Here is a 27,648-nt window from a genome sequence, read left to right as displayed (position 1 = left end):
GTGAGCTAGAGTTAGTCTCTTATAGGGCATGGAGACGTGTAAATAATAACATGACATTGCAAGAAGTGTTGCAACTGGGGTAAGTACAAGGTGCAGCGGGAACCTAGAGAAGGAAGTGCTCTAGTCTTTCCTTGGGATGGATATTCAGTGAAAGCTCCCTGGGGGCATGAAGCTCACTCAGCGACAGGAAGGATGATTATGAGTTTCTCAGGTATGAGGAATGGGAGGGGCATTCGATGGAGTACAGATTGGGTTTGGAGAATTGCGGGGTATAAGCCTGGAAGGTGGGCTGTGGCAAGCCCATGGAGGGTGTCAAGCTCTTAGCTCAGGAGCATGCGTTTATCCTTGAGGCCCCTGGAGCCATCAGAAAGTTTCGGTAAGAATGTGACATGGTCGGATTTACTTTTTTTAACCAGCTATATTAAGGTATAATTTACATACAATAAAATATATCCCTTTTGAGTATACAGTTCAGTGAATTTTAACAAATATACACCTGTATAATCACCGCCACAGTTGAGATAGCGAAAATCTTTCACCTCCAAAAGTTCCCTTGTGTCCCTTTGGAGTCAATCCCTTGCCCCCCATTGCCTTCCACTCCCGGGCAACCACTTAGCTGCTCCCTTTCACCCCAGATAAGTTTGCTTTTTATACAGTTTCGTATAAATGAAATTGTATAGTATGTTCTGACTTTTTTCACTCAGCATAATTTCTTTTGAGATTCATACAAGTTGTTGCATGTGCAGTAACTGGTTCCTATTTCTTTCTGAGTAACATTCCATCAGATTTACACCTGTGAAAGGTTACTCTGGCTGCAACATGGATAGAATTGGAAGAGAGGGCAGATGAGCCGGGGAAATCAATAGAGGCACTTAAGGCACTTCATGTGAGAGAGGAGTGGCCTGAACTAGGACGATGGTAAGAGAACAGAGAAGAAAAGCAGATAGAGGAGGATTTATGAGGTAGACTTTCTGGCTAGACAGGGACTGAGGAAGAATAAGAAGTTAAAAGGACTTCTAGGTCTGCTTTAGATTATATCCAGATAGATAGTGATTTGGTTCTCCAAAATAGTGAGAACAGAGGTGAAGAAAGCAGTGGAGGCTGGGGTTATGGAGAAGCACGGGGCCTCTCAAGAACGTGAAGTCCAGGATTAAACAGGGGCTTGGAGTCAGGCCTGAATTTGAATACTGGTTTTCTGTTCCTACCTCTGTGACCATGGACAAGTCAGTGCATCTCTGAGCCTTGATGTCCTCCCTAAGGTTATAGAGGTGTTATCAGGGATTAGCCCAGAGGGTGGCACTTAGTAGGCACTCGGTAAATGGGCTCCTCATTATTATGTGCTCCGTGCAGACAAGGACTGCTGTGCTCTGTTCCACTTGGCCTTCAGGCCCTTGCACACGGGGGGGGGTGCTCAGTAAATATCTGAAGGCACGCATGTGCCACCAGGGCTGTGAGCCGTAATTGAGAGGGTGCAGGACTGCTCCTCTGGACTGGGTGTGTGAACACGCCTGACACGGCCATCTGGGTGGCGGAAGGCTTTGGACCAGGTGAATAGGCTGAACTCTGTTGAAACCGAGAGCTCTGGTTCTTGTTGCTGGGGAGACTGTGTATGCTGAGGATGTCCAGTCTGGAGGTGACCTATCAGACAGCTTTGTCCCCATTCTCATGATCCCTGAATCATGATGTTTCTGGGTATTCAGGGGCAGGGGTGTCCCCTAACAAAGACGAAGTCTTCTTGTTCATCCTACTCTGGGTATATGTTGTAAAACCAAAGAGGCCAGCAGCCTTCACTTGTAGCTCTCACCACTGACCACCTCTCTCCCCGGTACAGGAGTTTGACCCTGAAGAGTTCTACCACCTGTTAGAAGCAGCTGAGGGCCACGCCAAAGAGGGACAAGGGATTAAATGTGACATTCCCCGCTACATCGTTAGCCAACTGGGCCTCACACGGGATCGCCTAGAGGGTGAGTATGCTGCCTAGTGGCTGCAAAGAGGCCCCACAGCCAACAAGGTCTAACAGCAGGGAAGCCACTTGGAGAAGAGGATTAGATTGGACACCGACAACACAGCATCAGGGGCCTCAGGACTATAGGAGGAACTCTCTCATAAAACAGCCCCCACTTCGGAATTGTTCGCGTCTGTCTGGTATAACCCAACCTAGATTGCCTTGGGCCCAGCTGGGTTGGATTTAGAGCCTAAGGTCAAAAGAGGTCAACAACAAAGGACCACAGTCACATTTCCAAAAATGGTCACCTCATCTGCATGGTTGCCTCTCCTGTTGTCACCGTGCAAGTCTTCCTGTGTGTTTGGGGTGGTCCTGACTCAGGCCTTCAGAAGGTGTCTCCGTTCTTCCACTTCGTGCTGAGCCCTGAGTGAACCATGGGCTTCCAGGTCCCTGGTCTGTAGTTGTCCTACTCCTGTCTTCCTGCTTCCCATCCTGGTCCAGCAGAGCAGAGTCAGCCAGCAGGATGGGGACGGAGAGCCCAGCTTTGCGCCCTGTTTGCCGGGAATTGTCTCAAGTTTGAGGGAAGCTTTATAGAATTTGCCAGGCCTTTGAATGTCACTGGACTTCTAGAAATAGGAGTGACAATATTATTTGGCAAACAAGTCCAAAAGCTGTGACTACACTGGGGATAGAGCCACAGGACTAGATTTGCATCCCAGACTGATGCAGAAAGCGTCAGTGCTGACCCTACACACGCCTGTCGTTGATGTGAGTGGAGTGCTGAGATGCCCAACATTGCCACACTCACTTTTCCCTTGTCCGTGCTTTGTTTCTAGAAGTGGCTCAGTTGAGCAGCTATGACAGTCCTGATACTCCGGAGACAGATGATTCAGTCGAGGTAAAGACCCTGAGCTCCTGCCCCAGTCCTAGAGCCTGGGCCCTATGAAGCAAAGGGCTGTGAGTTCTCTTCAAGAGAATAGCTGAAGGAGGGAGGGGAGGGGGGGCGGTGCAGACACTATCTGAGAAGTCGTTCAGCTCCTGGGGAAGAATGGGCAGGAGGCTGCAGCGGGACTAAGAGCTGAGCTGATGCTGGGGCCACAGCTTCCCCAAGCACATGGGCTCTGAGAAGCATACCTGCCTCCTGCCTTTTCCCTTGTCTTCCAGGGCCGTGGGGCATCTCTGACATCTAAAAAGACACCCTCTGAAGAGGACTTCGAAACCATTAAACTCATCAGTAATGGCGCCTATGGGTAAAGGCAGGGGTCAGGGTGTGGCTGGGACTTGGGCTCTTAGTTCTAGAGTATGATGCCCAATCCTCAGGGCAGCAGATGCCTCGAGATAGACCCTCTCCCTCCTCCTGGAGAGGCAAGAGGTCCATTTCCTCTGACATCTGAGCGTTGTTCCTTTCCCACACAAGGTTCCCACTCCTCTTGCTAGCTTTCCTCCTCTCGCTGAGCTCTGGGGAAGGGTTGAGCTATGTCCTCAGGACTTGGTAGATCAAGAAATTGACAAGCTCTGTGGGCAGGGGGCCCAGATCCTTATTGATAAGCACATCCCTGCTCTTTTGTTCTGTGCATTTATAAGGTATGAGATGAAGCAGTTTGGCCACCCCTGCTCTGTGTGGTGGAGAACACAGCTCATGCGCTGAGGGCCCATGGGGGATGGGATGGGTATGTTTCCTAGGGCTGTTTTCCTGGTGCGGCACAGGCCCACCCGGCAGCGCTTTGCCATGAAGAAGATCAACAAACAGAACCTGATCCTGCGGAACCAGATCCAGCAGGCCTTCGTGGAGCGTGACATACTGACTTTTGCTGAGAACCCCTTTGTGGTCAGCATGTTCTGCTCCTTTGAGACCAAGCGCCACCTGTGCATGGTGATGGAGTATGTTGAAGGTACTGGGGGAAGGGTGGCCTGACTTGGAGGCCAAGGCACAATCTGAGACTTAGCCCTGAGTTGAGACCAACAGCTTTGTGTAAGGGTGAAGTTTCAGGGCCCAGCTTCCCAGTCTCTCTGGAATTGGTTTCTGCCTTAGGATCTCAGGGACCATCTGGCCACAGTGGACACATGACTCCCTGCCCCTCATAGGAGGAGGCTTCTGGAGCAGTAGCTGCCTTGAGGCTGCCCGTGTCAGGTGCAGTGAGAGGCACTCTGGGACGGGATGTGTCCACCCAGGAAGTATAGAATCCTGCACCCCAAAGCCTGTACCGTCTCTACTGCTGGCGCCAGGCAGGAACAAGGGAGGTAGCAGAGCCATAAAAGCCCAGGGTTGGATGCTGGGAGGATTGCATCTGGGCCCTCGGAAGAAAGGAAAGCCATTGCCCTGGCTGATGGCTTGTGAAGGGGAGCCCCCCATTAAGACCACACAAAATGCTCCGGGGATGGAGTGGAAGAGCATCACGGGGCACAGCTCTGGAGAGGGGCAGCAGCTTTGCCAGTGGCCTCCCCTCTCCCCTTCTCACTGTTGTGTGCTGCTTCCAAAGATGTTTTACTTCAGTCTTGAGGCTGAAGCTGAACAAAATTCCTTTAATTTGGTTAGTACACGCTGGGAGTTTACAGTGTTGCTTTACTCAAAAACTAAAGGACAGCCAACGGGAAGGAAATAAATGAACACATGCTGGAGTTTCAGCCAGGTGTGTTTCAATATACAGGATTCCCATCCTAAAATACCTTAATCCTGTCCCTACAAGTCAACTAGAGACCTGGGTTCCTTCCCTCTCTGGCCTGAACAGTGGCCATGGCAGCCATTGGCAGGTTCGCCTCCCTCTTGCTCCCTCCACACTGTCTCCCACCCAGGCCAACGGGGGAGAAGCAAGAGTTACAGTCTAGCACCAGGGTGTTGCGTGAGGCTCTCTCCTCTGGGGCCTCAGAGACTGTAAGCCTAAGACCGTCTGGAGCAGGAACTAGATCCTTCCCTCATGGTGGCCTGGGCTTGTTGCAGGAGGAGACTGTGCCACTCTGCTGAAGAACATCGGGGCCCTATCTGTGGACATGGCGCGTCTGTACTTTGCGGAAACTGTGCTAGCCCTGGAGTACTTACACAACTATGGGATCGTGCACCGAGACCTCAAGCCTGACAAGTACGCCCACTATCTGGGTCCCTTGCCCAAGGTCCCCCTCTTGGATCTCTAGATAACTGGAGGCAGACACAGCATGTTTGAATCTATCCCAGAATGGTTGCTAGCAAACAGTGCTCCTGTGGGTGTCCATCTAGGCCTAGTGCTCTAGCCCCTGACCACCTCACATGCAAAGACCATTGCCAACAAGGTCTGGCAGGGGCATCGTAAGGCTTTGGTGACATGTAAGATCACTGAGGAGCTCTGCTCAAGAAACCAAGCAGGAACAAAAGAATCAGCACGTCTAGGAAATGGCTGAACAAGTGTTTCGGCATTTACTGACGTCTGCTCTGTGCCAAGCACTATATTCTGGGCTGTAAATTAGGTGCTGGCCTGTGGGACTTAAGTCTCATGTGGGAGACAGAAATAACTGTGTATAGGCTGCTTCTCGGAAGGCATTAGTCAGATGGAAAAAGGTGGGAGGAGCTTTCCAAAGCTAGAGAGCAGGATTTGCAAAGGCACACAAGTGTGAGAGAATGTGACTGCTCCGGAACTCCGAGTAGTACAGTGTGACTGAGACTGAGACTGCAAATTGGTCAGAGTAGTAGGAGATAAGGCTGGAGAGATAGGCAGGGATTAGGTCCTCGAGGGTCCTTTTGTTAAATTTTATTTTTATTTTAAAGGGTCCTAGAATTTTTGAAGGGCCTGTGAAGCAGAGGTGGATAGATTGACACACTCAGATGTTGGTGTAGGTTTAGGAAGACCACTGCCGTGGACAGAGATAGGGAGACTTGCAGTAGACCAGGCCCAAAACATTGCCTGCCCTAGAACAGAGTCGGGATGGAGAAGAGCGGGGTAGTGCTGGGAAGCAGAAAGGAAACAGCAAGGTGTCGGGGTGGAAGCAGAAGCAAGGGAGCAGGAGTCTGGACGTCGGCCCGATTTCCAGCTTGGCGTGTATGTGGTGAGAAGCCTCTGTAGTGAGAAGTGACTTTGACATTAGACAGACCTGAGTTCCTTTTCTTTTTATTTATTTATTTGTTTATTTAATTGAGGTTTATAACATTATATAAGTTTTTATATAATACATGACATTATATAAACATTAATTGGTTTATAACATTATATAAATTTCAGGTGTACATCATCATTTTTCAGTTTCTGTGTAGACTACATTGTGTTCACCACTCAAAGACTAATTACCATCTGTCACCATACACATGTCCCCAACTGTCCCTTTCCCCCCTCCCACCCCCCTTCTCCTGTGGTAACCACCAATCTAATCTTTGTCGCTATGTGTTTGTTTGTCGTTGTTTTTACTTCCATTTATGAGTGACATCATACAGCATTTGACTTTCTCCCTCTGACTTATTTCACTCAGCATAACACCCTCAAGGTCCATCCACGTTGTTGCAAATGGCAAGATTTCATCTTTTTATGGATGACTAGTATTCCGTTGTGTATATATACCACATCTTCTTTATCCGTTCTCCCGTGCTGGGCACCTAGGTTGTTTCCAAGTCTTGGCTATTGTGAATAATGCTGCAGTGAACATAGGGTGCATATGTCTTTACCTGTTTGTGGTTTCATGATCTTTGGATAAATACCCAGCAGTGGAATAGTTGGATCGTATAGTACTTGTATTCTTAATTTTTTGAGCAGTCTCCATACTGTTTCCCATAGTGGCTGCACCAGTTTGCATTCCCACCAGCAGTGTATAAGGGTTCCCTTTTCTCCGCATCCTCTCCAACACTTATTTCTTTCCTTGTTAGTTATAGCCATTCTCACAGGTGTGAGATAGTATCTCATTGTAGTTTTGGTTTGCATTTGCCTAATAATTAGTGATGTTGAACATCTTTTCATGTGCTTGTTGGCCATGTGTGTATCTTTGGAAAAAGGTCTGTTCAGATCTTTTGCCCATCTTTTAATTGGGTTTTTTGTTTTTTTGTTGTTGAGATGTATGAGTTCTTTATATATTTTGAATATTAACCCCTTATTAGATATATGGTTTGCAAATATCTTCTCCCAGTTGTTGAGTTGTCTTGTTTTGTTGATGGTTTTCTTTGCTGTGCAGAAGCTTTTTAGTTTGATGTAGTCCCATTTGTTTATTTTTTCTATTGTTTCCCTTGCCCAGTCAGACATGGTACTTGAAAATATGCTGCTAACACCTATGTCAAAGAGTATACTGCCTGTGTTTACTTCTAGAAGTTTTATGGTTTCAGGTCTTACATTCAAGTTTTTTGTGTATGGTGTGAGATAATGGTCTACTGCCTTCATTCTTTTGCATGTGGCTGTCCACTTTTCCCAACACCATTTATTGAAGAGACTTTCCTTTCTCCATTGTATGTTCTTGGCTCCCTTGTCAAAAATTAGCTGACCGTAGATGTGTGGTTTATTTCTGGGCTCTCGATTCTGTTCCATTGATCTGTGTGTCTGTTTTTGCACCAGTTCCAGGCTGTTTTGGTTACTATAGCTTTGTGTAGTATATTTGGAAATCAGGAAAGGTGATACCTCCGGCTTTGTTCTTTTTGCTCAAGATTCCTTTGGCTATTTGGGGTTTTTTATTGGTCCCTATTAATTTTAGGATTCTTTGTTTTATTTCTGTGAAAAATGTTGGAACTTTGATAGGGATTGCGTTGAATCTGTAGATTGCTTTAGGAAGTATGGACATTTTAACTATGTTAATTCTTCTAATCCAAGAGCACAGAATATCTTTCCATTTCTTTGTGTCTTCTTTAGTGTCATTCAGCAATGTTTTATAGTTTTCAGTGTACAAGTCTTTCACCTCTTTGGTTAAATTTATTCCTAGGTGTTTTATTCTTTTTGTTGCAGTTGTAAATGGGATTATATTCTTAATTTTTCTTTCTGCTACTTTGTTGTTAGTGTATAGAAATGCAACTGATTTTTGTATGTTGATTTTGTATCCTGCAGCTTTACCATATTCATTTATTATTTCTCAAAGTTTTTTGGTGGGTTCTTTAGGGTTTCCTATATATAAAATCCTGTCATCTGCACATAGTGACCGTTTTACTTCTTCCTTTCTAATTTAGATCCCTTTTATTTCTTTTCCTTGCCTGATTGCTCTGGCTAGGACTTCCAATACTATGTTAAATAAGAGTGGCGAAAGTGGGCATCCTTGTCTGGTTCCTGTTCTTAGAGGGAGAGCTTTCAGTTTTTCTCCATTGAGTATAATATTAGCTGTGGATTTGTCATCTGTGGCCTTTATTATGTTGAGCTACTTTCCTTCTATACCAATTTTATTCAGAGTTGTTTTTTTTTTTAAAGATTGGCACCTGAGCTAACAACTGTTGCCAATCTTTTTTTTCCCTTCTTCTTCTCCCCAAATCCCCCCAGTACATAGTTGCATATTTTAGTTGTGGGTCCTTCTAGTTGTGGCACGTGGGACGCTGCCTCATCATGGCCTGATGAGTGGTGCCATGTCTGCACCGAGGATCCGAACCAGCAAAACCCTGGGCCGCCGAAGTGGAGCACATGAACTTAACTACTTGGCCACAGGGCCCGCCCGTTACTCAGAGTTTTTATCATAAATGGATGCTGTACCTTGTCAGATGCTTTCTCTGCATCCTCAGAGATGATCGTGTGATTTTTATTCTTCATTTCTTTTTTTTTTTTAAAGATTGGCGCCTGAGCTAACAACTGTTGCCAGTCTTTTTCTCTTTTTTCCTGCTTTTTCCTCCCCAAATCCCCCCGGTATATAGTTGTATATCTTTTTAGTTGTGGGTCCTTCTGGTTGTGAATTCTTCATTTCTTAATGTGGTGTATCACATTGATTGATTTACAGATGTTGAACCATCCCTGCATCCCTGAAATAAATCCCATTTGATCATGGTGAATGATCCTTTTAATGTATTGTTGTATTTGATTTGCTAGTATTTTGTTGAGGATTTTTGCATTATGTTCATCAGTGATATTGGCCTGTAATTTTCTTTTTTTGTGTTGTCCTTGTCTTCTTTTGGTATCAGGGTAATGTTGGCCTCATAGAATGAGTTAGGAAGGTTCCTCTCATCTTCAATTTCTTGTAAGAGTTTGAGAAGGATAGGTATTAAGCCTTCCTTGAATGTTTGGTGGAATTCACCAAGAAAGCCGTGTGGTCCTGGACTTTTATTTTGTGGGAGGTTTTTGATCGCTGTTTCCATCTCCTTTCTGTTGATTGGCCCATTCAAATTCTCTATTTCTTCTTTAATTAGTTTTAGAAGGTTGCATGATTCTAAGAATTTATCCATTTCTTCCAGATTATCCAATTTGTTGGTGTAGCTTTTCATAGTATTCTCATAATCTTTTGTATTTCTGAGATTTCCATTGTAAAGTCTCCTCGTTCATTTCTGATTTTATTTATCTGAGCCTTCTCTCTTGTTTTCTTGGTAAGTCTAGCTAAAGGTTTGTCGATTTTGTTTGTCTTTTCAAAGAACCAGCTCTTCGTTTCATTGGTTTTTTTGTTTTCTTAGTCTCTATTTCATTTATTTCTACTCTGATTTTTATTATTTCCTTCCTTCTACTGATTTTGGGCTTTGTTTGTTCTTCTTTTTCCAGTTCCTTTAGGTGCACTGTTAGAGTTGTTTATTTGAGATTTTTCTTGTTTGTTGAGATAGGCCTATATTGCTATAAACTTCCCTTTTAGAACCACTTTTGCTGTATCCCATAAATTTTGGCATTTTGTATATTCATTTTCAATTGTCTCCAGGTATCTTTTGATTTCTCCTTTGATTTCTTTGTTAACCTAATAGTTGTTAAGTAGCATTTTATCTCCACATATTTGTGGCTTTTCCAGTTTTCTTCCTGTAGTTGATATCTAGTTTCATACCTTTGTGGTCAGAAAAGATGCTTGGTATTCTTTCAGTCTTCTTAAATTTATTGAGACTTGTTTTGTGGCCTACTATGTGATCTGTCCTGGAGAATGTTCCATGTGCATTCGAAAAGAATGTGTATTCTGTGAGTTTTGGATGAAATGTTCTGTATATATCTACTAAGTCCATCTGGTAGATAGACTTGAGTTCAAATGACCACTTGTTAACTCTGTGGGCTCAGGTCTGTTAGTTAAACCTCTCTGAGCCTCATACTCCTACTCTTTAAAATGGGGATAATAATACCTACCTTTGTGAGTTACTCTATAAGACCTTTCAGGAACCAGCTTCTTTTTATAAATAGTTAGTAAAGCACTTATCATAGAGCTCAGTAAGTAACAGAAATTACTGCTTTTCTCTGAGAAGAGGACTAGTCAGGAGGCATGACTTTGTTTGGACAGGTTGAGTTAGTGGTGCCTGTAAGGATCTGGGCAGTTAGTAGGCATGGAGCTCATAAAAGAAGTCAGGGCCAGAGACACTGAATTGGGAATCATAGAGTAAAAGGTCGGCAGGGTGAAGCCTTTGGCACAAAATAAAATGGCTCAGGCGGAGTGTCTGAAGGGAGAAGAAAGAGATAATTCTCTGTGAGCTCTTATTTCTAGTTTCTCCCAACCAACCCTCCTTCTAAGACCAGCCATGGACAGGGAGCAAGGTTGTGTGCCCCTGTCCTCTCTCCCTGAGTCAGGGATGTTGTGAGCCACCCAGGTGAGGAGAGGGGACTGAGGATGGCTGGAGCTTTAGGAGAGGAGGGTCGCTCTGCGGAAGAAAGTCTGTTGGTCAGGTGGCTAATCCCTGACCCCGGAGAGCACACAGTTGAGAGCAGGAAACAGGCAGGAGCTGGGGGAATGGGCGAAAGGCAGGTCAGGTGCTTGTGCAGAGTGCCCTGCTCACAAAGCCAGAGCTATTCATTCTTTCACAGCTGAAGCTGCCCTGCTTAGGTCCCCCTGTTACCCGTAAAAGTCTCAGTGGGAAAATTTGGCGCATACTAAAATCAACACTCTTGCAAAACCAGGAAATAACTCCATGCTTTTGTTCCTCTGGTTTCCTAGCCTCCTGATCACATCTATGGGACATATTAAGCTCACGGACTTTGGCCTTTCTAAGATTGGCCTCATGAGTCTGACGACAAACTTGTACGAGGGCCACATTGAGAAGGACGCCCGGGAGTTCCTGGACAAGCAGGTAGGGAAGGATGGTTGAGACCTGGGGAGTTGAATTCCAGGCCTCAGGATAAGGCCTGGGGGCCACATGTGTACCCTGTAGCTAGATATTAAGACTGGGAGCTCCTGTCTTTTCCACCTTTGGTTCCAGAGAGGCATTGAGATAGGTAGCACATCTGGAAAATAGAAGCCTAGACCATGAAAATCATATGGCCATAATATCCAAATCATCTTCCTCATCAGGGTTTGGAGAAATAGGTCATATAACCGTTGTCACTCTCAGAGACGGGTCTGAGATCAGACCTGAGCCTCCTAGCTTCCGTCAAGGGTAAGGCTCTCTTGGACCTGTTGTTCTGGAACACAGCTCCAAATTTCTACTGGGCTGTGGCCCACCTTCCTGAGAGTAACCTCTGGACATTCCCTGATTTGACATTTCAGGGTGTGACAGTTTGAAGGTCCCTGTAGTAGTCATGTGACTGTAGGGTCTGTTCTTTGGGAGGTTGGAGGGCAGAGCCAATTTTGGGGACCAGATGCCAGAAGAATGTTGAGGGCTCAGGGAGTGGTGGTTCCAGGCTAGAGTTAGATGTTTGGGTTAATTAGGAAATAAACTCACCCCACCAACAGTTCCAACTCTGGAACCCTGGGGCTCCTGTTGATCTTGCTCATTAACCAAAGTGAGCTGAGTCTTCATTCAGAGATTTTTCTGCTCCAGAGGTGGGAATATCCCCACCCCTCCAGCCATCATGTCAATGAGCTGCCTCAATGCTGAGCCACCCTGGCTTCTCTGTGCCCAGGTATGCGGGACCCCAGAGTACATTGCGCCTGAGGTGATCCTGCGTCAGGGCTATGGGAAGCCAGTGGACTGGTGGGCCATGGGCATAATCCTGTATGAGTTCCTGGTGGGTTGCGTCCCTTTCTTTGGAGATACTCCGGAGGAGCTCTTTGGGCAAGTGATCAGTGGTAGGTACCATCACCCTGGCCACTGGGGAGACAGAGTCTGGATCCACAAATGTGATTTATGCATGCACCTGTGAGGCTTGAGCTCTTGTTCTGAATTCATGTATGCATGTTGGGTACGCTTGCCTCTCAGACGTGTGTGTGTTATGTGCTCATGTGCACTATAGGTGTCGCCCGGGGCTTGTTGTTTGTGTTCGTGTTTCCCCTGTATGTGCTTAGTGTACCTGTATTGTGTGTGTGCATATCCTCTGAGTGTGAGTTTTGTGTACGTGTGTGTGTCCGTGTGTCTGGACTGTAAAGCAGGGTGAGCTGGAGCTTCAGAGCAGGGAGTCACGCTTTGCCCGCCCCTTGAATCAGAGAGCAAGCTGTGGTCTAGGATGTGTGAAATCCCCTAGGAGGAAAAGAACCTATAGAACTTAAGGAATTGGGGTCCCAGGCGAGGCTTTCAGGGGCTCTGGGCTGGGCCCTTTATGCCTCCCTACCTTTATCCTATCCTAGGACCCTCCTCTCCATCTCCCCCCTCTGCCCACAACTTCTGAGACCCTTCTCTAATCCACTCCTTTCCCTCTCACCCCCCTGACTCTTCAGATGAGATTGTGTGGCCTGAGGGGGATGATGCCCTGCCACCAGACGCCCAGGACCTCACCTCCAAACTGCTCCATCAGGATCCTCTGGAGAGACTGGGTACAGGTAGGACAGACCCCACTAACCTTTCTCACCACTTGGAAGAGGGAGCAAGGAGGCTGAGTCCATGATGCAGCCAGGAGTTCAGGCTTCGGGGGTGGGCGGTGCCTCTGACTCCTGAAACTGCCCTGCTCCCCGTGGGCAGAGGAGGGAAGGTGCTGGGGCCACAGCCTCTAGGCCTGGCCTCCCGAGGTCTGGGTCCTCGCTGGACTTGCTGACCAGGGCTCCACACGGCTCCTCTCACCCCCTTGCCCACACCCTCCCTGTCCACAGGCAGTGCCTCTGAGGTGAAGCAGCACCCGTTCTTTACCGGTCTGGACTGGACAGGACTTCTTCGCCAAAAGGCTGAATTTATTCCTCAACTGGAGTCGGAGGATGATACTAGCTACTTTGACAGTAAGGCCACCTGTGGGGTGGGGGTCCTACCTGTTTGCCCAAAGACACTTGTGCACTCTGAACTTGGCATCAGGAGAAACTTCTCCAGGCCCTCCTAAGGTCTGATAGGGTCACAAGGAGGCCACTGCCAGGGGCCTCTGAAGGAGACTGTCCTGTGTGTCTGCCCCAGCCCGCTCAGAGCGATACCATCACATGGACTCAGAGGACGAGGAGGAAGTGAGTGAGGATGGCTGCCTTGAGATCCGCCAGTTCTCTTCCTGCTCTCCAAGGTTCAGCAAGGTGCGACTGAGGCAGGCGCAGGCTGAACAGGCCGGAGGCCTGAGAGGAGAGGGCCTGTCAAGGGACAGTCTGGGGCAAGCTGGAGGAGGGGTTGTTGGGGCTACCTCTAGAAAAAGAGGAGGAAAGGGCTGGGCCTACAATATGATAGATACTTCTAGGACCACTCCAGGCCCTGACACAGGAGATGCCAGGGGTGAGGCCAGGTGAGACCAGTGGGATAGCTGCTTCCTTGAATATCCAACTGGGATGTATTAGGGAGGGAAGGGAAGAACTGGTTCAGATTGCTGGGTTTCAGGTGCCAAGGATACTTTTCGTTCCTTGGGAGGTGTGGGGATGGAGCCTGTCCCCAGCATGTCATGCGTGCCCACAGGTGTACAGCAGCATGGAGCGGCTCTCGCTGCTCGAGGAGCGCCGGACACCGCCCCCCACTAAGCGCAGCCTGAGCGAGGAGAAGGAGGACCGCTCAGATGGCCTGACAGGGCTGAAGGGCCGAGACCGGAGCTGGGTGATTGGCTCCCCTGAGATGTGAGCACCCAGAGCTCACCCAGGGCGGGCCGCACAGCCAGCCATCGTTGTCACAGATCATGGGCAAGATTCAGGTGCTGGGGGGGGGGGGGCGGGCAGTGCCAGTGGCAGTGAGCGGGCGTTCACAAGGACGGCTCCTGGAGGGATGTCTGAGGAGAAAAGTTCTATGACATATAACCCTTGTGAGCCTCTAAGGGAGCCTGCGCTGGAGGAGGGAGACTGCCCGGGCCACCTCACTCTAGGCCTTGTGTCCCACAGATTGCGGAAGCGGCTGTCGGTGTCTGAGTCATCCCATACGGAGAGCGACTCAAGCCCTCCACTGACAGTGCGGCGCCACTGCTCGGGCCTCCTGGATGTGCCTCGCTTCCCTGAGGGCCCTGAGGAGGCTAGCAGCACCATCAGGAGGCAGCAGCAGGAGGGTACCCCATCTGGAGAAGGTGTGGCTGGGCCTGTCCCTGAACGGCCACTGGAGCGGCGGCTGAAGCTGGACGAGGAGCCTGTTGGCCAGAGCAGCGGTTCCAGTCCAGGTGTGGCCCATCAGATGGCCGAAGGGCCTAGGCTGGGGGACACTGCTGGGAGGCAGGGAAGGGAGGCTCAGCTGCATTGCAGGTCTCATTGCTCACTTGGGCCCACAGCCATGGAGACTCGAGGAGGCCGTGGGACCCCACAGCTGGCTGAAGGAGCCACAGCCAAAGCCATCAGTGACCTGGCGGTGCGCAGGGCCCGCCACCGGCTACTCTCTGGGGACTCTCTAGAAAAGCGCACCACTCGCCCCATCACCAAAGTGATCAAGTCTGCCTCAGCCACAGCCCTGTCCCTCCTCATTCCTGCTGGTGAGGCTCGTGGGGAACTAGGATAAAACTCACAGGAAGGACCTTGGAACCTCTCGGGGCCTGAGGCAGGGGTATGCACGTGGCTGGTGTGTCTGTGTGTTGTGTATTGAAGAGCAGGTATCTGAGAGACTGTGTGTCATTGCTGCCCCTTTGTTATGAGACCAGAGGTCTTTGAGGTATACACTGGTGTCTGAGGTTGTGTGTGTGTGTGTGTGTGTGTGTGTGTGCCAGAAGGCAGGACAGCACCGTGTAACCAGTGCAGGCCGAGGCAGAGAGCTTATATTCAAATCCTGGCTCCATCAGTAAATGGCTTTTGACCTTGAGGAAGTTGCCTAACCCCTCAAGTTCCTTATCAAAAAATGTGAATATTAATAGTGGTAGCTCATAGGATAATTGTAATGTTTAAATATGTATGAAGAGCTTATATGGTCCCTGATAGATATCAGTAAGCACTCAGTAAGTGCTAGATGCCTGCCATTCTCCATCACCTCCCGGGTGTCTGCGAGGGTCTAGGGACATGAGGGGGGCTTTGTGCTCAGAGGCTGTGGGGAGAATGTTCCAGGGCTCAGGCTCTGTCTGTGACTAGAGCTGTGTGGGATCAACAGCTGAGTCCGGGGGCTGGGCTGGGAGCCAGGGTCCCCTAACCCACTAAATCCTGGCTTCTCCTTCTCCAGAACACCACACTTGCTCTCCATTGGCCAGCCCCATGTCCCCACATTCCCAGTCATCCAACCCATCATCCAGGGACTCTTCTCCAAGTAGGGACTTCATGCCAGCCCTTGGCAGCTCAAGAGCCCCCATCATCATCCACCGAGCTGGCAAGAAGTATGGCTTCACCCTGCGGGCCATCCGTGTCTACATGGGTGACTCAGACGTCTACACTGTGCACCACATGGTGTGGGTATGTCTGGCCATCCAGATCTGTTGTCTTCGAGCTTCATCACTCCTCTACCTTTCCCTTTCTGTCCCAGCCCACACTATCCTCAGGGGTCAAAGGAGGGGGGTGTCACAGCTTGATGAGCGGAACTAGGCCCCACGCTTCATGCTTAGGCTCCAGCTCAGGCTGAAGACTGTTATCTCCCTGGGGCAGCACGTGGAGGATGGAGGTCCAGCCAGTGAGGCGGGGCTTCGTCAGGGTGACCTCATCACTCACGTCAACGGGGAGCCTGTGCACGGGCTGGTGCACACGGAGGTGGTGGAGCTGATCCTGAAGGTTAGCGCTGGGGATGTTGCCTGCTGCCGTTCCCGCATGCCCCCTAGTCTGGGAATCTGCGAGTGGCCATAGGGGAGTGGGAGGGTTGCACACACACACCTGGCACTGAGGACAGATGCCCATGCACACAGAACTTGGGTGTGGCCATTGCAATGGGTTTTTTGCTGGAAGGCAGCAGCCTCACTGACCAAGGCCCAGGGATCCCTCTGAGCAGTGGGTAGGACTGGAGAACAGGACAGGTGAGCCTCTTCTCTACTTTCCCAGCCCCAAACCACTCGGGCTCCAGCTGGAGCCACTTCCTAAGCTCTGAGGAGGGCAGACAGGCTTGTGGGGCAGACATGTTGATGCAGGGGCAAAGCTAGTGCTGTGCTAGAGCCATGCCAGGCATCGGGGTTGGGGGAATATGCCACTGCCTTACCTAGGCTCCCACCGTGTTCCCCAGAGTGGAAACAAGGTATCTATTTCGACAACTCCCCTGGAGAACACATCCATTAAAGTGGGGCCTGCTCGGAAGGGCAGCTACAAGGCCAAGATGGCCCGAAGGAGCAAGCGGAGCCGGGGCAAGGATGGACAGGAAAGGTGAGGCACACAGCCCAGAGGGTCCACCCTGAGCCACATGGGTATTAACGTGTGCTGGGGGCCCTGGACCGGGGCCCAGTGTATGTCGTGCCCTGTGCACCAACTCAAACAGCCTTTGACCCTTGTCTCTATAGCAGAAAAAGGAGCTCCCTGTTCTGGAAGATCACCAAGCAGGCATCCCTGCTCCACACCAGCCGCAGCCTTTCTTCCCTTAACCGCTCCTTGTCATCAGGGGAGAGTGGGCCAGGCTCCCCCACACACAGCCTTTCCCCCCGGTCTCCCACTCAGGGCTACCGCGTGACCTCTGATGCTGTGCATTCAGGTATGAAGGGCTCACTGCAGATCAGAGACAACCTGGGGGGGTAGGAAAGTGCCCGGGCCCTCTCTGCTTCTCACTGGGCCCACTCTGAAACTCACATTCAGCCCACCCCCTGAAAGATCCAGCAGTCTTGGGGAGGAGATGACAGGGGTGGAGGGTGACTTTATTTCTGTAGCCTGGGCTCCGGTTCACTGGTGAGGTGACTGTGACAATCCTGGGACATTCCAGGGCTAAGCCAGGCCTTGCCTCTCAGTCACTTCTATCAGCTAACATTGCTCTGCCTTTGTCTTTGTGTCTATCTGTCTGTGCAAAGTGGGAGGGAATTCATCACAGAGCAGCTCCCCCAGCTCCAGCGTGCCCAGTTCTCCAGCCGGCTCTGGTCACACACGGCCCAGCTCCCTACACGGTCTGGCACCCAAGCTCCAACGCCAGTACCGCTCTCCGCGGCGCAAGTCAGCAGGCAGCATCCCACTGTCGCCACTGGCCCACACCCCTTCTCCACCACCAGCAGCTTCACCCCAGCGTTCCCCGTCACCCCTGTCCGGCCATGGAGCCCAGGCCTTCTCCACCAAGCTTCACTTGTCACCTCCCCTAGGCAGGCAACTCTCACGGCCCAAGAGTGCGGAGCCACCTCGCTCACCACTACTTAAGAGGGTACAGTCAGCTGAGAAGCTGGCGGCTGCACTTGCTGCTTCTGAGAAGAAGCTAGCCACTTCTCGAAAGCATAGCCTTGACCTGCCCCACCCCGAGCTAAAGAAGGAACTGCCACCCAGGGAAGTCAGCCCTCTGGAGGTAGTTGGGGCCAGGAGTGTGCTGTCTGGGAAGGGGACACTGCCAGGAAAGGGAGTGTTGCAGCCTGCTCCCTCACGGGCCCTAGGCACCCTCCGACAAGACCGGGCTGAACGGCGAGAGTCACTGCAGAAGCAGGAAGCCATCCGTGAGGTGGACTCCTCAGAGGATGACACCGATGAGGGGCCTGAGGACAGCCAAGGTGTACAGGAGCGGAGCTTGGTACCTAACCCAGAAGTGGGCCAGGATCCACCCTTCAGAGGAGCAGCAGAGGGTGAGGAAGAGGATGCTTTCTTGCCCAGGGACACCACGAGTCAGGGTCTAGTGGTCCAAGGCTTATTGACAGGGGTCACACTGGGACCACCCAGAATGGAAGGCCCTAGTGTCCCCCAGAGGAGGCTTGGGATACTGCAAGCCTTTGAGGAGGCTGCCAGCTCCTCGTCCCCAGCCCCCAGCCTGGGGAGGGCTGGACCCACAGATCCTCCCCCGACTGAAGGCTGCTGGAAGGGCCAGCACACCCAGGCACTAACAGCACTTTGTCCCAGCTCTTCAGGACTCATCCCCAGCAGCTGCTCTGCTGCTGCCGCCTCCACCTCTGGAGAGCCAGGTCCCTGGTCCTGGAAATTCTTTATTGAGGGCCCAGACAGGGCATCTCCTAGTGGAAAGGCAACGATGGAAGGTGGGCTGGCCAGCTCCCAGGATTTGGAAACCACAACTCCAGCCCACTCTGAGAACCTGTCTCCTAGGCAAGAGGGGAAGTCATGGCCTCCCAGTGCCCCTGGGCTGGCCCACCCACTTTGTGAGGTTCCCAGCCCAAGCTGGCTATGGGAGCCTGAGTGTGCACAAATTAAGAAAGAAGAACCAGCGCTGGGCATCACCAAAGTGCCTGATGCCTCAGGTGACAGGAGGCAAGACGTTCCATGCAAAAGCTGCCCCTTCATCCAGGAGCCTGGGCCTGGCCTACTCCGGAGAGGCCGAGACCCAGGGGGCCCTCAAAAGCATCAGGACTTGGCATTGGCACCAGATGAGCTTTTAAAGCAAACATAGCAGTTGTTTGCCATTTCTTGCACTCAGACCTGTGTAATACATGCTCTTGGAAACCATCCTTGTGTCTTTTGCTTGCTTCTTTCCTTCAGTCAACACAAATGTTAACTCATGGTCCTGTGTTGCTGCTGAGAATATAGTGATGAATAAGACAGGTTCCACTGTCGGGGGAGGAGTGCCCAACTGAGCTTGGCTTCCCAGACACTGACCTCTGCACTCAAACCTGAAGGACAGGTGATAGGTAGTAGTTTGCTGGGTTAGGAGAGTGGGAATTACTGTAAGAAAGAAGGTCCAGGCAAAGAGGACAGCACTTACCATACACTTGGTATATTCAAGGAACCAAAAATAATTCAAGTGAAGTGGGTCTACTGAGTTAGTCAAGGGCCACATCTAATGGCCTTCTAGGAATTTAGATTTTCTGTAGGTGATGGGAACCAGAGAAGGCCATGTAGTGACTAATATTCTTGCTTTATAGATAAGGGAACTCAAGTGTTCAGATAGTAACATGCCCAAGACAGTAGAGCTTGAGCAGAGCGAGGGTTAGAAACTAGGTCTCTCCTGACTCCAGAGCCCACGTTTACCTGCTAATTTGGAGGGCCTCTTAGCCAGAAAATGAGGAGGAAAAGAGGTAGAGGGAGGGGAAGAGTTGAACTTGGGATATATTTAATTTGAAATATCTGTGGGACATCCAGAAGATAACTGGATGCATGGATCTGAAACTCAGTAGGAAAACGCAAACTTAAGATAGAAATTTGAGCCATCAATGTATCAATAGTGATACATTGAGGACACTAGCATTTAAGGCAAAGAAAAAAGACTTAGAAGCAGCAGCCAGAAGAGCATCATAAAATCCAACAGAGAAAAGAGTTTTAAAACGGAGATGTCACTTGGTAAAATGCTGAGCAGTCAGTGAGCCCTTCCTGGGCTGTCGTCATGTGGGCCTCTGCACTGGAGATGGACATTGCTGAGGCGAGCAGCCCCTGCCCTGAGTGGGCGAGTGGGTAGTGTAGACGGGACGGGGGAGGACATCTGTGGGACCGTTGTGTGGGAGGAGTCAGGAGTTGGCATCACAGGAGCAGGGAGTAGGGCTGGGTGGAGTGACAAGACTGAAAAAAGAGTGCCTCCATGGTGACTGCTGTCGTTCACTACTGTTCCTTAATCCAATGCCTAGGTCCAAAGGAGAGGTGTTAAGAGTCCTGGAGACAGGAAAATGACTGGGCCACTAGCTGGGCGCCTCATGCACCCTGTAGCTCTTTGTCACCTTGCATGGGGGAGGCTTTGGCCGCCAGAGGGTGTACCCTGCCCTTGGTGGCAGAGCCCATAAGTGGGATGTCTGGCCCCTGTGCCTTCCAGTCCCCTCTTGAACTCACTTTCTCCTTCCTTCAGTGATTTATTGGCAGCAGACTCTGGGCCAGCCTGTACTGGACACTGAGAACACACGTAACTGGTTGTCTGGGGAAGCCCCCCACGTATATCAGGATCTGGTTAGATGCACCATACCGTAGGTAAAGGGGGTGGGGCAGGCACATCTTGCAGCAGTTCATGGGAGGGAGGAACTGCCCGCTTAGGGGGCTGAAAATGGGGGAGAGGAGCAGGCGCAGAGATGCCGAGCATCCTGTGATGCACAGGGCAACTGCCCAAGTGCCAGTGGTGCTCCCCTTGAGAAACACTGGCAGATTACCCTGAGGGGAGGGAAGAGTTTCTGAAAGGTAACTGCAGGGAAGTGGTATCAGATTTGCTCTTTAGGAAGATTACTGGCCGCACTGTAGTGAGAGACGAGTGGAATAAGCACACCAGAGAGACAATGATGTAGCGGCCCATTATGGTGGTCTGAACTAGGACAGTAACACTGAGGGGGTTTCCCCAGAAGGGAAAGAGTATGGAGCTGGACACACGGACTGGCAGCCACCAGCAAACAGATGGTAATTAAGGCCACAGGAGTACATGGGGATTGTACAGAGAACGTGTGCAGAAGGAAAAGGAAAAAGGCCCAAGACATTGGGATTAGCTGAGGGGAGTGGAGCCAGCAAAGAGTAACTGAAGTAGGGGATGAGATCCTAAACTTGGGAGAAGCCAGACCATTTTAAGAATTTTGCAATTTACCCTAAGAGCCATTGAAAGTTATGTAATGGTTTTACACGGGTTCAGATTTGTATTTTGAAAAGATGACTCTGGTTGCTATAATGAGAATGGATTTGAGCGAGGCAAGAATGGAAGAAGGGAGGCCTTCCGGTATTAAGGTTTAGAGATAGTAGTGAAGCTGGACAAAAGTGATGACTTTGATGTTTAGAAAGTAAAACTGATATGGGTTGGTGGTGAGTTTTATACAGACAGGAAGCAGAGGAAGGTATCAAGGATGACGACTAATCTGACTCACATAACCAGATGAATGATCTATTTCCCCTCACTGAAATACGAAGTAATGGAAGAGAACCAGGGCTAGGTGATGACATCGCATTCAACATGCGGTAGAGGTCTGGGCAGGAGAAACAAAGATGGACGTGATTGGCCTGGAGACGGTAGGGGAATTCACGGATGTGGCTAAAACTGCCAGGGAAAAAGGCCTAAGTGAGAAGGCAGCTGGAGGAGTCCAAGAGACTTAAAGTCCAGGAGAATTAAAAGGAACAGTCAGATGGAGGAGGAAAACTAGGTGGATGAGTCGTCATGAGGTCAAAGGGTGAGTTTCGTGTAGAAGAGTTTCAACAACGACGGTTATCAAGGAGAGCAGTTTCTGGTAGTGGTGGAACCTGTACTGAAACGCTTGAGGAGGTGAGGAAATAAAGACTAATTTAGACAGTTTTTTCAAAAGGTTTGGCTTTGAAGAAGAGAAAAGAGATAAGCAAAGGGATATAGGATTGAGAAGGGATTGGGGGAGTAGAGTGAGAGATGTCCAACCATGTTTAAATGTCAGTTGATTCCGTTGAAAGGAAACAGCAAAAGAATTGATAACTGATCATGAGAGATTCCTGAGAAGGTGGGAGAAAGGAGGATCCCAAATACATGCGGAGAGATTGGCTTTTAGTTGGAGAAGGGCTGCCTGTTGTAATTTAATAGGTGAGAGGGAGAGGAGTTATGTGGACTTAGGTTTACAGGTTTAGTGGTAGGAAGGTAAAGGAATTCATTGCCAAGCATATATTTTCTCCATAAACAAAAAGTTTGCAGTGCCTGGGGGACACCCAAGGCCCCAGTGGAGATATCCAGCCAGGAGGTGGAGTTCAGAAGAGAGGACTGGGTTGGAGATACTATTCCCCTAACCTGATGGGTAATTCAGTACACATCTGGCTGGGGCCTGGGAGACATGGATGAGAACTGCAATGTCCTATGCAAACAGGTTGTCATGTGCTTGTTAGTTATGTTCCCAACACACAGGAACCTCAACAAAGTACTGTGGCAGGAGGGTGACAATGGCCTGGGCAACAAGAAGACAGACTGTAAGACTGAGCCCATTTCATCCCTGCCCCCAGAATGAAATGTGGAAGCACTTATTTCCAGGCAGAAAGGTGATGAGAATCAACAAGCTGGGCTTTCCAACAGTCGTGGGTGAGGATGCAATGGCTCTCAGATTGCACTTCCTCAGGGCTAGCTTCGGAGTCTCCCTGTGTCCTGCAGTGGCTGGACAGGATTCTGGCATCATGCCTGTTAGGGTCGACTTCCTCTTCTTTGAGAGCCTCTGCGGCCCCAGTTCAGTGCCAGGACCAATCTTTTGATACTCATGAGAGAGAAGGTTTGGGAGTTTCAGAGTTTTTCAACACCCCAGTCCTCTTCCTTTTGCCCCCGCACCCCCAGCCCATCCCTCCACAGCATGAGGACAAAAAGGTGCTTTATCGCAATGTCTTTATTGCATTACTGGAGCAAGTTGGCCAGACTGTCCCCTCTTGGGGAAGGTAAAAAACAAAAAGACCAAAAAGTATCTCCCCGCACCTTCCCCCCACCCTCCCCCACAACTGCACAGCAATGTCTGAACACATCTGGTGACAAGACAATTTGCAAAAGTGGTCTAGGAACTACATTATGAACTGTCCCAACACAAGACATATAGTTGGCTTCCTTGTGAATCAGATATTTTTACGTAAACTACATGAATTTTTTTGACTACATCAAAGACAACAGAAGAATAGGTTTTTCACAAGTAACAACAGGGCACCAAAGTCACATGCTGGAATTTGTAAGGAAACAAGGTTGTTTGTCACAAGTGGCTGGAGCTAGAGCAAGGCCGAGCAGTTGGCGGCACAGGGCCCAGCCAGGCCCCCATGTGCACCCTCTGCTTTGAGGCCACTGAAGCCTCACAGAGGCCTACACTGGAGTCTTAACTGGCAACAGAGCCCACCTTGAAAACCAGGAATTGCCCAGATGCAATTCTTGGCCCAAGAGGACCCATGAGGTCTGTTCCTTGCAGCAAGAAGAGGGGACCCATGGAAGACACCACATTGGCTCTCAAAGCTTTTTCAGAGCACATGAGGTCCAAAATAAGTGGGAGGTCCTATCAAGGCTAGGAGACCGGATAGGGGAGGTATTAGGAAGTCTTCAACCTTGGCCAAATCAGTGGTAAGGACACAGCTAGCCTATACTGGCCTGAGCCATGGCCAAGGTTTCGCATCTATGGCCAGGTGGGGACAAAGCATTGTTCTGTGATGAAAGCTCCATCTAGAAAGATGGGCCTAGGACCTGTGTCCAGCCAGCCCAAAGCTGCTTCCATGTTGGTGGCTGGTTTCTCTAGCCAGGAAAACAATAAGCCCCTCTGGTCTTGGTCTCTTTACCCTCTGCCTCCGTGAGGCTGCAGTTAAGATGCCGAGAGAGAGAATCCCAGGGCCCAGATCACGGGACAGGACACAGAGCTAGACTCAGAAGAACGGGGCCAAGACCACTGCGTAAAAGAGCTGTAGTAGACTGGTCCCTGTGCCACCTCCATGGGCTCAGGATCAGGCAAACCATGTGGCACCTAGTCAGAAAAGACACTTTCCAACCTCTCAAATGATCCTATGTCTCAGTTCCCACAAAGTAACAAATTCAAGGATGAAAAACGAGAGAGAAACAAAAAGTGAAGGAATGTAGGACTAAAAAAGAGCAGCTCTTCTCCACAGGCCAGCCCAAGTGTAGACAAGAGACGGCGCTAGCTCTCTCCCTGCACACTCAGCGTCCGCCTGACAAGGAGCAGCACGGGGTTCCATGTTACAGGCGTGTATCCTTATTCTCACTTTCATTTACTTTAGATGAGACATTTAAAACACACTAAATTTTAGAACCAGAAAGGAGGCATTCCTTGCACCCAACTGCTTAAGCAGGTCCAACACCAGGGGCAAGGCCGTCCAGGTGTGCCAAGCAGCGATCCACCTGGCATTGCTGAGCAAAACTTGCAGCAAGATTTCAGTCTGACAATTTGGGCAAGGAATGTGCAGATGGATGACTTTCAGTTAAGGGTTTAAGTCAGAACAGTGACACTGGAGGGGGGTTCATTTGTCTGCCTGACTCCAACCTGAAACTTCAACATAACCAAGGAAAAGCCAAAGATATGCCCTTTCCTTCTGATCCTGTTAGTAAATCTGGAGGTTTTTCCAAAAATTTTAATCTATGTCTATTTCTATGTCATGGTCCATTCTAGACCCTGTCACCAAGATAAGTGCTCAGGGAAAGCTATATTTGTTTCTTTCATCCCCCAAACTAGAGCTTTCCTAGCTGGAAGCCTTATGCACCAAGATCCAGATATTGGCTTCTTCTCTAGCTCGGCCAGGATGCCTGACTGCACAGCTTTGGACTCAAACAGCTGACTCACTCCGAGCCTATTATGGTTCCAGGATTGGCTCAGAGGCAGCTGGACTCTTTTTGTCAAACGAGTGTTGACTAATGGGGGTGGTGCATAATGGAGGTAGGAGTAGATGCCTGCCTCCAACTCCATTCGCCCAGCTTCATTCAGCTGGAAGCCTTCAAACCACACGGAGCAGAAGATTTCTGGCCTAAATTCAGGGCCACTGGAGCATGAGGACAGTCTGTGCACATCATCTTAATGGCAGGATCACAAAAAAGGCAAAGAGAAAAGCTTCCAGATGGTTTCTACTAAGAGTCTAAACTCCAAGCCATCCTTTCCTCTCCTTGCAAGTTTCAGAAACCACTGTAATGAAGCCCATGGGTAACACGGTATGACCCTCGCCCTGGACACCAGAGCCCCTGGGTCTGTGACCTACTGAGGTCCCTGACCACCATCTAGCTGCCTTCCTGCTACAGCCTCAGCCACTATGGCTACCCTAAGCCCTACCTGGCAAAGGACAAGGAGATGAGGGGAAAATAAACCATGTTTACTGTTTCTGCAGGGCCTTTAAACTTGGGGAAGCACATATAATAAGGATGTTGTTCTACGTCATTATTTGGTATATCAAGCCATCTAAAAGCACTGGATTGCACCTTTTCTTTACTCATACAACAAGTTACAATGGTTTCAAACAACAGGTCATTCTTTAGGCTAAGGAAACACCACACAAGCACCAACTTCATTTTAGGATTCAAAGCTCACCATGCCCACAAAAAGAACACTATTCCTCATCTCTGAGAAACAAGGGCAGGGTAGAATGAGTTACACTGACCAATTTTAGTGTATGCTAAAACTAATCAATTCTAGTTTCCTTTCCTTTTCAAGTTTTGGTACAGAAGTGTGCGTTCAGATACTAGTGCCGCCTTCTTCCATCAGACCTTGGTCCGGCAACAAACACTGTTTTGCTGGGATCAATTTGGTTTCTAAACATAATGCTTCTTTAGAGGGACGAGCTACCGAAATGCTGATGCCTAAATTATGTTGGTCAAGAAATAAAGTACCTTCAGGTGAAGGTTTTTCACCTCCTTGCCTAAGATTCTCTAAATGAAATCCCAAGCGTCCCCGTTTTCCTTTGGTTGTCTTTCCCACAAATGCCATTCTACCACAGAACCAAAACAGCCTTCTTTTTGGGAGGAAGAGAGACTGCCAGATCAAAACAGAACTCCCGACAGAGCCGCGCCCCTGCCGCATTCTCAGAGTCAAAGACCAAAAGAGGACCTGGACTCTTCAGGAGTCTCCGGGTGTAACCCCCAACCCCCACCAATCTAATGTGTTCTGTTGAGGGTGCCTTGGCCAAAGAAAACAAGAACCCCAATGAAACAGACTTGCCCAAAAACAACATCTGCTTCCAGTTTCCTACGTCAGTGCGGCAGCACGGCTGAGTCCCAGAGAAGCCCAGGCCCCTTGTGCCCCGTCCTGGCCAGCGGCTGCTCGGCCTCTCCACTTCACATTCACAGAATCACTTCTTGTGCAAAACAAGCAGTCTATGTAGAAAGAATGCCCTCATAGTCTAATAAAAACGGTAGAAAAAAATGCTAGAGAGCCACCGCTCTTCCCACTCCCTCTTTATCTGCAGAGTGAGGGCATCTGTGCGTGGACAGGGTAGGCAAGCCTGACGTTGAGTGAGTCGTTGTGCTGAACGAGCGATGTCTGCTGGTAATGGAGCACCAGCTCCTTCAGTGAGCTGTACAGGTTGTAGGGCTCCGCAAAGCCATAGCCCCGAGCAGTGCTGTAGATCACACAGTGCTTCACTTCCCCATCGGCACTGCAACGATACAACACGAACACCAAACAGAATTACGGCAGATAACAACAGATAAAGGGACCCCAAATGATCTGAGAGCAACTGTCTGAAACAACTGTTCTGCAAAGGAGGGGAAACAGAAGTGTTTTGTCAATCAAAGCTTGTAAAATGTCACATCCATGTGTGTCCCCCCTCACTCCCTTATAGACCTGTCACAGAGATACCCTTCACCTCCCACTAAGACCTGGCAGAGCTACAACAGGCGGCTGCATTTAACACTCAGCCTGCATCTTCACTAGGCAACGATGCATTGGACAGGGGCAGAACAAGCCAATTTTTTTGAAGTGTACAAATCAGTGGTTTTTAGAACATTGACAAGGTTGTACAACAATCACCACTACCTAACTCCAGAATGTTTTCATGACCCTAAAAAGAAACTGAATCTATTGGCAGGTACTCCGTATTCCTCCCTCCCCCCAGACCCTGGCAACCACTAACCTACTTTCTGTCTGTATGGATTTACCTATTCTAGACATTTCCCATAAACGGAATCATACAGTATCACACCACCTGTTGTACCTGGCTTCTTCCACTTAGCACACCATTTTCAAAGTTCTTCCCTGTTGTAGCATCTATCAGTACTTCACTTCTTCTTATGGCTGAATAATATTCCACTGTATGGATATACCACATTCTGTTTATCCATTCATCAACTGATGGACACTTAGGTTGTTTCAACTTTTTTACTATTATGAATAATGCTGCCCTGAACATTCGTGTACAAGTTTTTGTATGAACAGATGGTTTCAGTTCTCTTGCATACACTCCTAGGAGTAGAACTGCTGAGTCATATGGTAACTCTGACTTTTTGACCAAACTGTTTTCCAAAGTGGTTGCACCATTTTATATTCCTGCCAGCAGTGTATGAGAGTTCCAATTTCTCCACATCCTTGCCAACACTTGTTATTGTCCATCTTTTTTATTATAGTCATCCTACTGGTATCTCATTGTGGTTTTGATTTGCAGTTCCCTAATGACTAACGATGTTGAGCATTTTTTCATGTGCTTATTGGCCTTTTATATATCTTCTTTATAGAAATGTCTATTCAGACACTTTGTCCATTTTTAAATTGGGGCATTTGTCTTTTTACTGTTAAGAGTTCTTTATGTATTAGACACTAGTCATTTAACAGATATATGATTTGCAATAGTTTCTCCCATTCTGAGTTGTCCTTTCACTTTCTCAATAGTATTCTTTGAGCCAAAGTTTTTAATTATGGTGAACTCCAATTTATCTCTTTTTTCTTTTGTTATTTGTGTTTTCAGTGTGGAAGAAACCACTACCTAACCCAAAGTCACAAAGTTTATCCCTGTGTTTCCTCCTAAGTGTTTTATTCTTTCAGCTCTTACATTTAGGTCTATACTCCATTTTGAGTTAATTTTTGTACGTGGTGAGAGTCAAGGGT

General features: G+C 49.0%; 2 protein-coding genes across 13 annotated transcripts in view; one reads left to right on the top strand and one right to left on the bottom strand.

Annotated features, from left to right (window-relative positions):
- Positions 1-18,694, top strand: part of MAST2 (microtubule associated serine/threonine kinase 2) — a 210,882-nt gene extending 192,188 nt beyond the window's left edge. For 7 of the 11 annotated variants that reach the window (XM_044770696.2, XM_044770694.2, XM_044770700.2 and 4 more), the window contains 18 exons: positions 1,832-1,964; positions 2,782-2,843; positions 3,110-3,195; positions 3,629-3,837; positions 4,884-5,022; positions 10,907-11,039; positions 11,812-11,977; positions 12,563-12,664; positions 12,932-13,054; positions 13,224-13,333; positions 13,704-13,858; positions 14,117-14,385; positions 14,494-14,691; positions 15,366-15,592; positions 15,782-15,904; positions 16,347-16,483; positions 16,618-16,805; positions 17,116-18,694. In XM_044770696.2, the coding sequence (XP_044626631.1) occupies positions 1,832-1,964; positions 2,782-2,843; positions 3,110-3,195; positions 3,629-3,837; positions 4,884-5,022; positions 10,907-11,039; positions 11,812-11,977; positions 12,563-12,664; positions 12,932-13,054; positions 13,224-13,333; positions 13,704-13,858; positions 14,117-14,385; positions 14,494-14,691; positions 15,366-15,592; positions 15,782-15,904; positions 16,347-16,483; positions 16,618-16,805; positions 17,116-18,638 (4,083 nt within the window). In that variant the 3' untranslated portion in view covers positions 18,639-18,694. The remainder of the gene's footprint in view (positions 1-1,831; positions 1,965-2,781; positions 2,844-3,109; positions 3,196-3,628; positions 3,838-4,883; positions 5,023-10,906; positions 11,040-11,811; positions 11,978-12,562; positions 12,665-12,931; positions 13,055-13,223; positions 13,334-13,703; positions 13,859-14,116; positions 14,386-14,493; positions 14,692-15,365; positions 15,593-15,781; positions 15,905-16,346; positions 16,484-16,617; positions 16,806-17,115) is intronic. The other 4 variants (XM_044770697.2, XM_044770695.2, XM_044770698.2 and 1 more) reach the window with 3 other exon arrangements.
- Positions 18,695-22,453: 3,759 nt separating this feature from the next.
- Positions 22,454-27,648, bottom strand: part of PIK3R3 (phosphoinositide-3-kinase regulatory subunit 3) — a 108,577-nt gene continuing 103,382 nt past the window's right edge. For both annotated transcript variants that reach the window (XM_070510009.1, XM_014827866.3), the window contains exon 10: positions 22,454-26,203. In XM_070510009.1, the coding sequence (XP_070366110.1) occupies positions 26,005-26,203 (199 nt within the window). In that variant the 3' untranslated portion in view covers positions 22,454-26,004. The remainder of the gene's footprint in view (positions 26,204-27,648) is intronic.

The sequence above is a fragment of the Equus asinus genome, chromosome 5, assembly GCF_041296235.1.
Source record: "Equus asinus isolate D_3611 breed Donkey chromosome 5, EquAss-T2T_v2, whole genome shotgun sequence".
NCBI classification, from domain to species: domain Eukaryota; kingdom Metazoa; phylum Chordata; class Mammalia; order Perissodactyla; family Equidae; genus Equus; species Equus asinus.
This window is presented reverse-complemented; position numbering and strand designations above follow the sequence as displayed.